The 15,720-nt window shown below is 42.1% G+C and overlaps 1 protein-coding gene across 4 annotated transcripts in view; it reads right to left on the bottom strand.

Annotated features, from left to right (window-relative positions):
* The window catches only part of AGFG1 (ArfGAP with FG repeats 1), a 36,239-nt gene extending 22,316 nt beyond the window's left edge, over nucleotides 1-13,923 (bottom strand). For 2 of the 4 annotated variants that reach the window (XM_082288301.1, XM_082288300.1), the window contains exons 1-2: nucleotides 13,478-13,923; nucleotides 4,429-4,522 (exon numbers count right to left, since the gene is read on the bottom strand). In XM_082288301.1, the coding sequence (XP_082144427.1) occupies nucleotides 4,429-4,522; nucleotides 13,478-13,644 (261 nt within the window). In that variant the 5' untranslated portion in view covers nucleotides 13,645-13,923. Of the gene's footprint in view, nucleotides 1-4,428; nucleotides 4,523-13,473 lie in introns of all 4 variants that reach the window. The other 2 variants (XM_082288299.1, XM_082288302.1) reach the window with 2 other exon arrangements.
* Nucleotides 13,924-15,720: the final 1,797 nt, after the last annotated feature.

Here is a 15,720-nt window from a genome sequence, read left to right as displayed (position 1 = left end):
ATCTCCAGTGTGTGTGGGAAGGCGGATATAGGAGAGACAAAGGCCTTCTGCTTACACAACACATTGAGCCACCACACTTTAGAAACTCCTGCTAGCATAGTTGTGCTAGTTAGGAATAATAAAAATTCAGTCAGGCCAGCAAAGCTCAGTTCTCTCTCATGAAACCTCCTGCTCTTGTATGCAGTGAAGGGAACAAGGCAAGGAAAAACTCTAGCAGGACACATCCTTCTGGTGATAGAAACTGCACTTCAACTAGGAAAAGCACATTACTTGACCTACAACCCTTCTTGAGACCCAGATACACCACTGCATAGGAAGATTACACGTCAGTCTAGTTTAAAAAGCTCTAATGAGATATTACCTTTCAGGAGGCTTGTAAATGCCATATTAGATTTCTTCTTCTCCCCCTCCCTGCCAATAAAATATCCTCAGTTATGCACCAAATGTAATGCTGACAGTGCACAGAACTGCACAGTATCACACAACAAAACTATGTTCCAAAACATAACACCCTACAGGAAGGAAGATTTGGAAACAGTTTCTTTATGTAAGCAAGTTATAGCTTTGTTTAGTAATTCTGAACTTCTGATGTCAATATTATTACTCTCTGTAGGTTAAAATCATTTTATACTGCCAGCATACTGATTCCAAAGGCAGTTTGGGTCCAGAAGTTATAGTTGTTTCATAAGCAGAGTCAAGCCAGTAAATCCTGCTAACAAAGACATTGTTCTACACACAATCAGCTCATGTATCTCTATATCGTATTAGCAGAACCAGCAATGTACTACAAGGACACCTGACTGCACAGCTCGTGCTGTCAGGACTCATCAGCTCCAGCTTAGAGACTGCTCCTTCCACTCCAGGGTTTCTTGGCCACATTCCATAGTAATGCTTCTAGGGAAGCATTCTGGTCTGGCCTAACACCAGCTCTGAACCAGACTCACACTGTTGCCAGCCCTACAAGAGTACAGAGAAGAGGGACTTGCACAGGTGCTATTGGGAGTTGGGAAGATTGGCACCAAACCAAAATTCAACACTATTAAAATAACCCCAAACAGCTGAGCACATCTGCATGTATTCTACTCATTAGGTCAGGTAAACATGGTCTTTCCCCCAGAGTAACACAGATTTTCTAAATAGAAGACCATCAAGATCCTTTTCTTCAACCACATGCATTTCAGAATGGGCTATTTGGAAAGGCTATAAAATACCTGTCCTTTTTCAAAAGGGTAGGAGAAAAATTAACTCTGTAACCGGTTTGCCTCCTAATACTATTCTTCAGCTTAAGGGAAAAGTTTCTGAATAAATATTCACAGCTATAATGGCAACAGGAGATTAGCACCACCTCCACTTTCTGCAAACAGCGGGTTCACTTCCTACTACCACCGCACAACTGAATCAGAGGCCAAATCAGCGCTAGCATCATTTGAGGATGATTATTCAAGCAGAAACATCTCTGTATCAAACTCTTCTGGTTATTCCTAACACGAAAATACACTGTTCTTCATGTAGAGAGCAAGGAGACGACAAACCCTACCCAATGAGTCAGAATTACCTTTATCCTTGAAAAGGATTTCAGAAGGCACTTGAGGAATGTCAGCTGGAAGATGCCTCCAGTCTTGCTGCAGTGACCTAATCCCAACATTACCAAAGCTGGAGTCTGGACATCTGTTTATACCTACAGATGAGTAAGCAACACCAAAATATAGGTGTCTTCTAATACAGTAAAAGGATTTAAAACTGTTTGAAGCAGTAAAAACTCATTTAAAATAAAGTTCAAGCTGCCTGTGCCAGAATGACATTTCTTAGAACATGTACATACAGGGAAGAAGATGGTGTCTCACTTAAAGAAAAGCTGCTGTGAATTGGCTCTCCCCAAAGCAGTTGCTTTGCAGAAGCCTTTCAGTAACTGAATATTTCACCCATGTATGCCACAAAGAGGGTAATTTACAACAACTGGGGAGAAGTTAGTATTTTAAATATAAGGAAGTGTTTTGGGTTTTTTTCTTTGTTTGGTTGGAGTGGTTGGGTTTTTTTGTTTTGTTTGTTTTCTGGGTTTAGAGAACTTCAACCTCATACAATACACTGACCTTATAAATACCCTTTGAAGGAGAGTGGAAAACTACTTCCTCTAAGAACAACTCAGCACCCTAACTACTTTATCTCATGGAAGTTTTCTTGCTATTTTACTTTGTATTCAGAGCAAGATCCCTATTATACAATCATGATCTACTCATCTGGAAGCAAAAAAAGTTATCACAGAGGCCTTGGCCATGTTGGAGAAAGACTAGAGCAAAAAAGTGGGAATGAAAGTATTTTAGAAGTTACAGAAAAATGGATGTTAAACACGATAGATTGTAAAAAAGGTTAGCTTCTTTTTATATTAATCGCTGCAGAATTGTTTTAATTGTTGATATTACAACATTGGACAATTCCATGTTTGAAAAGTCTTATTTTAGGAAATTTAATTTCTTCCTATACACACAAGAGCCTCCTATGCTGAACAGCAAGCTAAGCAAAACAGTGGTTTTTTGTGAGGTCAGATGAATTTCATCTGTCCAATACATTAGCTTATCTGCAGATAAGTATTCCAAAGTCCAATACCAACAAGAGAAAGCAAAATGCCTGTTTAACTACTGCAATATAATAAAGTGAAAACATGTTTAACTAGGTTTTAAACTTCTAACAGTGTTTAAAACAATAATCATTTCTGTTCAATATTTAAGCACTCCTTAAATCTACCATCTGCACTTGCAAGTGTCTACTCAGTTCTACTTCAGAATTAAAGCAATAATCAACAACCTAAAACTAAACTCAGGAATACATCTTCATTTTTGAGGCAGCTCATTTAAATCATTGCAATTCTCTAATTAGAATACTGCAAGTGCAAAGACCCCTGCTTTTGAAACAGAATAGCACTGCAGAGATCTGTGAACTTTTTTTATGTCAATAATAAATTACGTATCAACTAAATCATTATGACTGGCCGACTAGTCATGGCTATAATGAAAAGGACAACCACACTAATCAGTTGAGAAAGGATCACTTAAGGTTCCAGATCAGTGAAGACAAACTCAAAGCACTCTCTAGACATCGCAGATTTAGTAAAAAAATGAAATTAAAACAAATGCAGGGAGGGAGCTACAAACACATGTTTTCCTTTACTTTGTGAAGCTTAAAGCTAGCTGAAGTTTACAATCCAATCTTATGGAAAGAGACTCCAACACACTCTATGTGAGTCCACAGAAGATTCTTTATTAAATTTCCCTATGCAAGAAGTCAGCAGTATGCTCCACATATATACACATATATATGCAATTCTCTACAGTTTTAAAAAAAAACAAGCAACCTAAGCCATCAAGAGTATTTTATAAAGTCTGGGAGAGTTCAGGCCTCGTTCCAGCTCTGTCTAGAGGAATCATCCACTAACGGTCATTTCAACAAATAACACATGTTTACCAGGACAGAAAAAGAAATTGCTACTTCTATTTTCATTCTTCAACCTGACAGTTATGAATGGGCCAACTTTAAGAGAGCTGAGTACCAGCATTTTAGTGAATGATGGGATTTATCCCCACAAAGCTTCACAAGAGGACACTAATAAAACACTCTCTAGCCTACAATCAATAGTTCTACTAAACAGGATACAGATGCAATCAATGTGAAGCAGAACTTTATCTAGTTCCAACAGAGGCAAAATCTGCCTCTAAAATCCTCAACGCTACAGTATGGTATTAAAACACAAACTTCACTCTCAAATTGAAGAGAGCAATAGCCACATCCAGGGCTTAAGTGCTCTGTGTGTTCCCATAGAGCCAATCCAACATTTACCTCAGATGTTTTCTTCTATTAAAAAGAACAAAAAGTCAGTATGCTAGAACTTGTCGTCTTCAAAGCTGCCACAAGGCACACACTAGATAACAATTTCTCCCTTTCCTTCCTCTCTCCAAGAACATTCAACACGGATATACTTTTATTAAGTAAAGAGGCTATTAAAACTACTAGAAGACTTTCTGACACCTACTGTGAAGAAATACAGCTACAAGCTGTATTTTTTGTATTTATTTTTGTCACAGTACACTCTTTCAGGAAACACTGCTGCAGTCAGTTTCAAGTTCTGAGCTTGCAAGAAAAAAAAAAAATGGCTGCATCTTGCCTTATGCAAAATCAAAAGAAAACCCAATTCAGAAATACTGATCATGTGAATCTGGACTGTCTGGGTTGGACTATAACATTATGATGATCAGCTACCCAATGAAACAAGCACTTCAGAAACCTCATTTCAAATGATGTTGGCTTCCAAAGACTTCTGTCTAGCTTTTGCTAAAAAAAAAAAAAACAAAACAACCAACTAAGCTTTTCTTAAATATTAAAGTCTAAAACATTACTTAAGTGCCAAACCCACTTTATTCTCCAAGTAATACTTACTTCATTTCCATGTTTCTGCAGAAATTCTATTTCCTGTTGTGTGAATGTAGTCATTGAAATCGACTTCACTCTGTGGGGTGGATTCAAGCCCCGCCTGAAAGAAGCAAGAAGTATTCAGCATTTGGGAAATTTGTCATCATACAATTACGTTTAACACTACAGCTAGAAGTCAGTCCGTTTTAAAATAGGAGCCATCTCTGTAAAACATACTCATTCTTGGTACGGCCATACAACTTAAGGCTGTGTAAGCTCTTCTCAAAGTAACGCTCAGTATACTAAGTTGAGTAACAGAACTTGGGGGGAAACCAATGTTCACAATCGCTCATGCAAACTCACTCCAGCACTTTCTATGCAAATTTAAGAAAACAAAATTAGACTTTTTTTTTTTAATCCTAATCTGCTACACCCTTGCCTCAACCTTTTGTCTCTCACTCTTGGGTCCCCCCTTGGCTGCATTTTCCTTTCCCTCCAACTCCTCCCTCACTTTGATCTCTTACTACAGCTTCTACCCAATAACTGGATTTCTTCAAGCTAAACTCTCCAGCTCAGTCTTTTTCTCCTGCTTTAACCTACATTTCCTGTTTCCTCACAGCATCTTTTTCTAGTTTACTTTTTGCCCGTGCACTCACAGGGGCTTCTTCCTCTTCCTGAACACTACAGAAGTAACCACAACAAAAGTAAAAAGACACTGGTTTTAGTGTGCTCTCACATGAGAGATACCATTGCTAATGCCACAGCTCCAAATGTGAGCAGCTCTGCATCAAGCCCAGATTGGCACCACTCTCACATCCACGCCAGGCTGCTGCAGAAACAGTGTGCCAGCAGAAACACTAGGCACTTCTGTTGCCACAGCCTGACATTGTTAAACCTGGTTAAGTCACAACCTGCAAGCACAGAGAGAAAACCTGCTGAGCAACAGCACCACGGTAAGAAGAAACTTGCTTTCTTTTCAAGCTCTTTCTTTAAATACATGCTAACTACTGCTTTTGCCTACCAACAAATTGCCCACAATCAAAACCAAGCTGTGCTTTGCTCAATGGTGGCCAGAACATTACATCCCACATGTTCCAAGCAGTGAGACACTCAGGCAACACCACGGGGCCAGTTTAACACTCACGTTAACCAGGCCTGGATTTCTGAAATACCATCTTAAAAACCAATTCATATACATTAACCATGAGATATCAAAGCACACAAAAAGCTTTCCAGGGATGCAATACAGGCCTAACAAATCACTAAGAAAATCAACTGATAGCTCTATTGCTTGTATTTGTTCCTATGCTTTTAATTCTAAATTTGGTTCAGACTGCTTTTAAGAATGAAAAAAAAAAATCACTGACATGTAATTTAGGACAACCAGTGGTTTTCTTTAAGTTCCATGATTATCCCAATAATATTAACTATAAATTAAATTGTTACCCATCAGAACAGCCTATGACAAAAATCTGATATTCCAAATATTAACATTATATTCAACTTTTACAGAAAAATTTTAGCACTTCAAGTTTTCCAAGTAAGTCTAATGGGAAAAATATTGCTGTGCATTTAGCTTGCAAATTCACCTTCACACCTAAATTCAAGTGTACCTGTAAGAATTCTGATCCTGTGTTAAAAGATTTTCACATTTTTAATCAAAAGTTGAATAGTGGTTAGAACACTCAGCAGTAACATTTTAGCCTAAGTTTCATGAGAAACTAAATTTGAGATAGTCACTGCTTGAAACACTTAGATAAACAATTTTATTTTGCTAAGAAATGCTGGGATTTTGAATACCTTAAAAGCAGAAGTCATATACAAACCTACAAGCATGTCAAAATTAGTTTTACAGAATACTATTTGCTTCAGCAAATTTTTGAAATCAGAGCAGCTGACATTAGACTCCACAGTTCAGCATCTTGACAAGAAGGTAGACATTTCATTGAAGTTGGTGAGAGAGGTTTTAAGATAGTTGATTAAACTATCTTCTCTCAAAACGTTCAAATTTCTTGGTAAATTAAAATTATCAATTTAACATCCTTCATCTAGCTGTATCATCTACATCACAAATGAATTACACTTATTAAAATACTATACGATTATCTAAGATTTTTTTAAAGTACATACTCATTTTAAGATTATGTAATTTAAAAGAAATCTGTAAGAGTTCTATGCAGTTGAAATTCATTGTTTCCAAGCTGGTGCTAGGATTAGGTTTGGTTGTTTAGGTTTGTTTATTTTTGGGTTTTAAAAAAACACCTTCTAGGTGTGTGTAAGCAATTACAATTCACTAAATGACACTGTAGCATCACATACTCAGTGACAGCATAGAAACAAAGTTGGCATCCACCCGGCATTTCACATAAATATGCTCCATCAAATGTTACATGAGAATTACCATCCCTTGCTTTTGCAGTAAGTATAAAAGCAGTTCTGTCTGCCTTAGTCTGTTCATTCACTCTCCTTCTAGTAATTACAATAGCAGCACAGTTAGATAGTTGTAAACTATTTAATGACTAAAAGCCAGAGCTATTCACTAACACTTTTACATGTTTCCCAGCACAGGCAGTATATCTCAACTTTCCAGCTCCTGCTGGAAATTCCTTTTTGCAGTAAGTATAGTTTAAGTGCTCTGCTGTACCTGTGTTTGCAATTTAAAGGCACTGAACAAGTTAACATGTACCTACTCTACAGTCATCTACCAGGGCTCTTCAGAGCACTTACATCAGCAAACACTGATATCTTCAGTATCTTCAGCTCTATTAAGCAGCAATACTGAATGTGGTTGAGGCCTAGATAAGATTTTGTTAAATCTCACCAGAAACTTCCTCCATGCCTCTCTCTCCAGTGACAAATTCAGATTATAAAGTTCCCTGATATACACATTATATCCACATGGGACAAGATGAATTCACATTTCTATTACACCATCCTGCTAAGAGATGGAAGACATTCCCCCCTAAAGGTCAGATCACCACACAGAGGTGTCAGATGTCTGGCATGATGAAAGAGAGCACGACACCACATCAGTGGTCCAGGAGGACTGGAAATTCTGAACAAAAAGAGCCTTAATGTAAACTATCAGGGTGCAATACTGTACATACAAGTATTTATGTCCATTGAATATGGCAAAGAGTGGAGGGAACCTATGTAAAGCTTCCTTTTATGCTAAAGCAGCCTAAAAAGCCAGCCCAGAACAAGGAATTCCAGACAAGAAGCTGCACATAAACACAGCCCAAACATATGCGTTACCTTTCTTAGATAAATTACTTTTGTTCTACCATTAGAACAGCAAACACTCTATTTTTTTATGATTTCTAATCCATAATCTACATCCATGAATTGCCTGGAATTTCCCTAAAACAGAGCCGTTGTGGGATTTTTGAAGCAGAATTCAAGGACCAACCCTTCCTTACCTACAGAGATTATTTAATGACCCAAATGATTCACGAACAGCTCATCTACATATGGGGGAAGCTTACTGGTAGACAGCCAAGTACAATTATCCCTTATGAGGAATTTAAAAAAACTCCATTTTCATAGGAAAAATGTTTTTTTCCTTGTATTTGACAAGTGTTTCACACAGTTCTAATGCTTTACAGTACTCCCTATTTAACAAGGGACAGAATGGATTACAGTCCCTTAGTGGAAATTATCCATACCTAAATTTAAATTGACCCTGAACAAATATTTGCAACCTGCCCCTGTGCAGTGGTACCAGTTACTCCCTTCCCTACAACAGAGCTTCTGGGGAAGGCAGCAACCAAATGCTACCTCAGCACTTAAACCAGACTGCAGCCCTCTCCCAAGAGGCCCTGGGGAAAGATGACAGAGTAAGACAATTCTGCCATCTGCGCTTATCCAGCACACCAGAGCTAGAACATCCCACACAGAGATCCCACTCATCACTGCCAACTTCTTCACACTCAGCAATGGTTATTTCTGTGGAAGAGCACTGTGACCAGAGCTTCCAGCCTGGAGACTCTCCTCCACTGACCCTCACTGAGTCACAGCCTAGCATAGGGGCAGCTTCAGAGAACATGAGACCTCTGTTCTCCAGAAGGCATTGTTAAACTGGTGCTCTCACAAACAAAGGAAGCTTTAAGGCCACTGACACAGGATTCTGCACTCTGGCAATTGAAACATTAAACATTCAAAACACAGTCAACAAGCAGTGGATATTTGTTACTAAAACAATTTAGCAGCAAATTATAGTTGAACTTGTGATTGTTGGCAGAGCAGCCATTCCTGCATTAATCTCAAATAAGAGTTGGCAAAGTTGTCTGCAAAGGCCAGGGCTGGGAGGCGAAAAAAATTTAAAGAGTAAGCTCTGGCAGAACAGAGGGTCCCTTTTGTGGGAGGAATGGTGGTCAGACGGCTGCTCAACACTGCTAACATCCCCTGGATCATATTTTAACACCGTCTTGAGTCTAAGCCAGCAAAATCTGATCCCCTAAAAAGCATGAAGTTAATGAGGCAAGTCAAATACCAAGCCATCACAGAGCACCCCACATCCCCAGGTGTCCAGAAAACAAGCGCCAGAAAATCCAATGTCACAGCATTTGTTATTATTTCTGTGGTACTGTAATTAGCAAAAGAGAATATAAGCAGCACTGGCCATTCCTGATACTTGCAGACCTCCCAGGAGACCCTCCGCCATCTCACAAGCTCATTTATTTTTAATAGCAGAAGACTCATACACACGTTTTGAAGCAGAGTCAAGGTTAATTTAAGTTTTTTCTTAAAAAAAACCCCAAACATTCTTTCTGAACTGCAGTGTTCACTGTGGTATACAGACATTTCCTTTGCTCTCCTGCCCTGAAACTGAAAACAAGAAATATAGTAATATAGAAAATACCGTTAAAAATCTATATATACACACACAGAGACACAGAACACACGGAGTAATTTTCCAAACATGCTCCAAAGGAAAAAAAGGATGGAAAAGTCATGCTAACACAATCACCTTCACTCTAGCACTGTTTGTTTAGACTATTTTAGTTTCTGCTAAACTTCTTCTAGGGAAAGGACAATAATTCACCACCACTGCATAGAGATGTTAATAGTCTGTTACTAATCTATCCGCCATCAAATACTTCCATCTGGCTGACACAGAACTCCCCTACCCATGAAAATTTTAAATTTAAAATTTCAACTAGAAGCATTACAAGCAGCCAGAAGGTGGCCAATAATTGTGAAAAATAGCATAAAAGGGCTTTAGCATTTCTCAAAGTACCTGTATGCTCTAAACATTCCTTGTTGCTCAACAAGAGACTTCCTTAGTAAGTCGGGAGGGAGGGAGGGAATTGAGAGGGCAGTGAGAGAAAGGAGTGCCTTAATTATCACATTAGCAGATATTTAAAAAGTATCAAGATTAAACAAAAAAATTATATATTAAAAAACATGTGCAAGTGGACTCTTAATCAAACAGGGATATTTTCCATTGGTGAACTGAAAAACATGTTCTTTTTATCAAAGTTGGGAGCGGGCTGACTGCAAGTGCTACAGAAGTGCTCGAAAGCAGATACGCACAGACAGCTGAGATACAAGGCCAAGAGGCATTTGATAAGACAGAGGGAAAGATGTCACTGTCAGCAGGCCACATGGGAGCATCCAGGAAAACAACAGTCATAGCTACCAACATAATCCTTTGAATCAAAGGACTTCTTTCAAACCAAAAGAATCTCCCTGCCAACATTTCCTGAGATGCGGGTTTGCTGTAATAAAGAGAAGTCTCCCCGTGGTGTGTGACTGTAATCCTTCACCTGAGCACACTGCTCCTCCACAGCATCTCCTCCCGCTCTCAGGGCAGAAATGACTGTGTGTGTAGTTCCAGATATCCTATATTCTTGTACAAAAAGCTGCATTAGCTTGTGTGATGCTAGCACACTTTTTTCCCACATGAAGAATTTAAACACAGGGGACAAGTGGAAGTATTTTAAGAGGAAGCAAATTCACATCACTGTGCATGAACTTTCTCCTGCATGCACCATTTTGCACAGCAAAACTTCTGCTCTGGTAAACCTGATCAGATAAGGTCATTTAAATCCCAGGTATTACGAGAAAAACCTCCTGTAATTTTTACTTGACATATTTTTACTTGACAAGACTCACTTTCAACATTTAAGTCAGAAGCAGATCTTTTCAGCAAAGCCACTAGTCCTGTCATTGTTTTTGGCAGCTTATGAACAGGCTAGACATACTATTTGGGAAACAGTAGAGGGAACAAAGCTTTTTAAAGCTTAATCTAGAGATACATAGCATCACTCTTTTGATACACATGAAACACTTAAAGGAAGTTCAGGATGAATCCAGAATTAAGGTTTTAGATCTGAATAGACAGTCCTTCCCAGGACAATGCATAAACACTTCAGAAAACTTGTAAAAAAAGGTTATACTACAGTTTTAAAAAGTTTAGAGTTAACAGTACCTAGAATAACGTGCCTATTTAAGATCATACTGATATTAGCAGTCACTTTTAATTAATTGAGAAACCTTTCTGAAGGAGACTTTTTAATCTACTAGTATTTTAATCTTGCATTGGGCACTTCATACTTGAAAAAACTAGTCTACTTGACTCCCAAGAATACTTCCTGTACCAGATTAGAAAAAATTAATTAAAACAAGAAGCAATGCAAGTTGTTCACACAGCACATAAACAAGATAAAGTACTAAGATTATTAAAGCCTTACAGTAAAGCAAGTATTACGAGGCAGAACGCAAACAACCATTAAGAACTATAGAAGCAGCTATACTTTTATACTTATTTGCCATTATGTGGTTTGTTCCCCCCTCATTTCTCTACACTGTGGAATTCTACAGTGAAAAGCATCTGGAAATAAACAACTTGTATGAAGGACCATTCTGACAGAAGTGTTAAAAATAAGTTTCTAGTTATGAAACAGACATGACCTACACCAAGTCTCATCACTAACAAAAATACCCTACTGGCTAGGTCCTAAGCTGTTAACCAATGCATATGATCCTGCACACACAATTTATGGAAGCTTTTCCAAGTTAACATGAAAGAATGAGTCGAAATTTATTTTAGAGGGAAGCTTTAAGTCCTCTTAACAGTCCTTTACTCCAGCTGTAAGTGTAGGTGTTACTAGCTGTAAGAACCAAACATGTTGTTTGTGGTTGCTTTTTTATAGCAAGACAAAAACACTGCATATTTAGAAAGAAAGAACTATTTGCATTTTATTGGAATACCAATACATTAACCACGTTTTTGCTAACAGTATTCCTCCTTTAAGCATGGTAACATCCAAATGATGGTCAACTTAACATCAAGTGGCAGCTGTCCCCTGCTTATGAGCTGTTTCACTGCCTGTACATCCTTTTGGTTGCTGTAAATTGGACTATGCACTTTAGTAGTCCATACCTCCCAGCCAACAGATAAAAGGAACAGACCCTTCTGAACCCACATTGAACATCTCAGCAGCATTCACAATGTATTTGTCTATTAAGGTTAAGAAGCCTGAAAAATAAAGACAAACATTCTGATGGTGCAGCTTTATTATGCTGTCAGTTTAACCCAGTAAGAACATGATCAACCATTAAATAAGCTCAGTGCAGTAGCTTAAAATAGTTTCACATGCCAGCACAAATAACAGTTTGCAAAGAGAGCAAACAATAGCCAGAGCTGGCTGATTGAGTGGCATGTATGTGTGAAAAAACACAGTCTCTTTTCAATTTCACAACTTAAATGTATTTTCTGTATTTGTGTCAAGTCTGTACAAAAGTCTACACAAAGTAGAAGAACCCCAAGTCTAATCAGCTATTAGTATAAAAGGCAGTTTATTCCATGTAAATTCAGCAAAGAACTAACATACTTGCTTTGTTTTGCATTTCAGTGTAATTACCAACTTTGTTCTAAAACACCGGACCTTACTTGGAAGGCCTGTTTGGGGTAGTAAGGGGACAGAAATTAGTTCAGGCTCCTAAATGCCTTTTATGAACTCAAACCCTTACAAACACCAATCTGTATCCTTTGATACTATTTATTACTTCTTTGGTTACTCTTCGAATCTGCTCCATTCCATTAGCACAATGCTACAGAATCATATAAAAGCAAACAGATATAGCTAAGGAGAAAGTAGCACTGAAGACAGCAGGGTCTTTCCCCCAAATTATGGATATGTGACTGAAATTCACAACTGACTGACCTCAGCTCTTAGTTTCATACACATTATCTTTGGGGAGGATGGGTGGAAAAGGGAGGAGTAGTGGGGAGGCCCATACAGGAATGAGGAACAGGAAAAAGTGCAACCACGTTATCAGAGCCAATCCCTTTGCAAGGTTTATATATATAGTTTATAGGAAATAATCGATGTAAGAGCAAAAAAACCGAACCACCTTCTACTAGATCAAGTCTCTCAAACCATTTGGGCTAGAGTTTATCGACTGAGAGCTTAAAGAGTTGTCTTACAAACTATCGCCGAGCATAACTTGATACACATAAAGCTATACTGGTGGTTTAACTTAACGTTAAAGTAGTATCTGTAAACATATTCACGACAGGATTAGTATCCCGGCATCTTCAAGGCTGTCATGACAGTGAACTGCTCAGCCACGTGCCCCTTCCCTTTCCACAAGTATTCTCGCACACTTGTTTATTAACCACCCCTCCGACACGTCCGTGGGGTGGTGGTGCTCCCACTCCCCGTGCGCGCTCCCCCTACGTGCCGAAGGAACCTCCTCAGGATCAGCTCCGGGCCGCGGGGCTGCCGTGCGCCCCAGCCCTGCACACCCCGCCAGTGGCCGCCACCTCCGCACCGGGGGCTCCGACGGGGACTTCCAGCGAACGCGCCCAGTAAAGCCTCCCGATGGCCTCCTTCCCTTTCCCGGGAGAGCCCCCCGCCCGCTGCCCCCCGACGTGGCCAAGCCGGCAGCAGGAAGGGCGAGCGCAGGGGGAGCGGCGGCGCAGCGAGACCCGCGGCGCAGCGAGACCCGCGGCGGGGCTGCACCGCCCAGCCGCCGCCGCCCTGCGGACGCGTCCCCCGGCGGCCGGGGGCGGAGGTCACCCGTGCCGGCGGAATGGAGCCGGCGGTCCCCGCCCGCACTCACTCACAGGATGCCGGAGCAGGAGGTGCACACGAAGCTGCCCACGGTCATGTCGGTGTAGGTGGGGCCCCGCTGGTCACAGTCGAAGCACTTGCGGTTGGGCGGGAGGCTGCTCATCTCCCGCAGCAGCTTCAGGTGCTTCTCCTCCTGCTTCCGCTTGGCGCTCGCGGCCATGGCCCCGCCGGCGAGGGACGGCCCGGCACGGCGCCGGGCCCCGCTCACACCCCGGCGGCGGTGGCGCTCCGGGGCCCGGCCGGCGGGAGAGGGGGCGGGCGGGAAGGGGGGTGAGGGGAAGAGAGGGGAGGAAGGGGCGGGGAGGGCACAACCAGCGCCCGCCGGCGGGCCGGTGCGGGAGCGCGGTGGCCGCTGACGCGGACCGGCGGCCCGCGAGGGAGAGAGCGGGCGGGGGCCGCGGCGCGGGGGAGGCGGCGGCGGCGGTACCGGGCCCGGGGCGGCGGAATGACGAGCCCGGGCGGAACCTGCGCGACACCTTTATGAGCTCAGCGAGGAGATGGCGGCCGCGGCGGAGCCCTGCGCGCCCGCCGGCTGCAGCGCCCCCTGTCGCCTAGGAGGACGCGCTACACCCCCCCACCCCCCCACCCCCCCCCCACGCCGCAACCCCGGCCCGGGGCGGCGCCTCCGGCGGGGCCGAGTCACCCCGCGTGACCCGGCGGGGCGGGGGGAGAGAGCCGGGGGGTCAGTTCTGTGGAGAGTCCCGATGGAAAAATACCAATGAAAAGTGCAGTTAGCCTTTTCTCGGAGAGGAGGGGATCGCCCGCCCGCTCCGCAGGGTGCTCGGGGCGGACTGTTTCCCTCACACCGCGGTGTGAGGTGGGCGAGCGGTGGGCTCAGGCCGGTTGGGGAGAGCGGGAGGTGCTCTGTGAAAGAGCGACCACCCGCCTCGCCCCCGCCCCAGCGCTGCCGGTGTCCCGCTGTGTTCCTAAAGTCGGGAAATTCAGTCACGGAGCGTGGCGAGAGCGGAGGCGCTCCCGGTCCCGTCGGGGCCTTTCCTCCCGCTCCCAGAGAGGGTGCCCGGGGGTCCTGGCGGCGGACATGACCCAGGGCACGGGCTGGTGGCAGCGAGGTGGCCCAGGTTCCGTGAGGATCGTCAGTGCCGATTGCAGCAAGCAGCGGGATTTGTGAGAACACCCTCACGGGTGGCTTTCTCGGGACGGAGGCGAGAAATGCACTGTTTCCCTTTGGGAATTTGGTGCCAGGCTGGCCGCTCCCCCATCAGGGGTGAAAGCAGAGCTAGGAGTCACGTCCATCTGGTACCCGAGAGGAAACCCCAATCAGCCCCTGATCCACAAAATACGTGGTTTTCCACACAAAGGTGCCTAAAGGAATACTTCTCAACAGTGTGCAAAATCAATGTGAAAAAAAAAAAAAAGTCAATGTGCTTTATATTTTAGTGATTTCATTTACAAAATGCCCCAGCAATACTATGTATGATTAAAATCTTTTAAGGTTTAATGATTCCCAATGCAATGTATTTAGGGTCAAGTTTTGTGCCCCTGACATCAGTACACATAGGAGCAAGATCTGATCCACTGTATTTTCCTCATAGTTTTAGTTTAAAAATCTAGGACTAGGTGTTCAGCATCAGTAATCTGTCCTTCCTCTTCTGATTTCCCTGGATGTGCTAATTCACATGAGCTGATCAACCAGTTCTGAGTTTTAAACACAGAAGGCAATACTCTAATTTTTTTCCTAGTATGGGTGGCAGGAGCTGTTAATAGTGAAACATAAACATCACTAAATAATCACCAATGCTTAAATAACATTCTTAAGAGTAAACAGGAAATATTTCCTGTCTTATAAGGACCAAATTCTCACTGCTTCCTCTAATTTTTCACTTCTCTATGAAATGCTGATATTCTTGTTATTCAGAAGGTTTCATTTATTTTGCCTTTATGGAACATGCTAACATTGTACCTTTGCCAATGACCTAAATGACCTAAAGCAGATGACCTAAATTTAGAAAAAAACCCTGAAGGTTAAAAAACAAGTTTGTTTTTTGTCCTGGAAAATCCTTTGCAGAGCAGTGATTGGCCACACACCTGCTGCAGCAGAGAGTTGCTACATGCAGTCAGGTTTTGTTTCAACCAGAGTCAAAGGTGGTTTGTAACTGAAACAGGAACATGCAGCTTCGACTGCTCGTGTCACGACTGTACTCACGTGAATGTCACACAGGAACAGCTGCTAATAAAAACGACATCACTGTCATTGACATTGTCATTGTCAGTAAAA

The sequence above is a fragment of the Coloeus monedula genome (genome assembly GCF_965178545.1).
Source record: "Coloeus monedula genome assembly, chromosome: 10".
Taxonomy (NCBI): Eukaryota; Metazoa; Chordata; class Aves; order Passeriformes; family Corvidae; genus Coloeus; species Coloeus monedula.
Note: the sequence above shows the minus strand (reverse complement) of the source record. Positions and strands in the feature narration are given on the sequence as shown.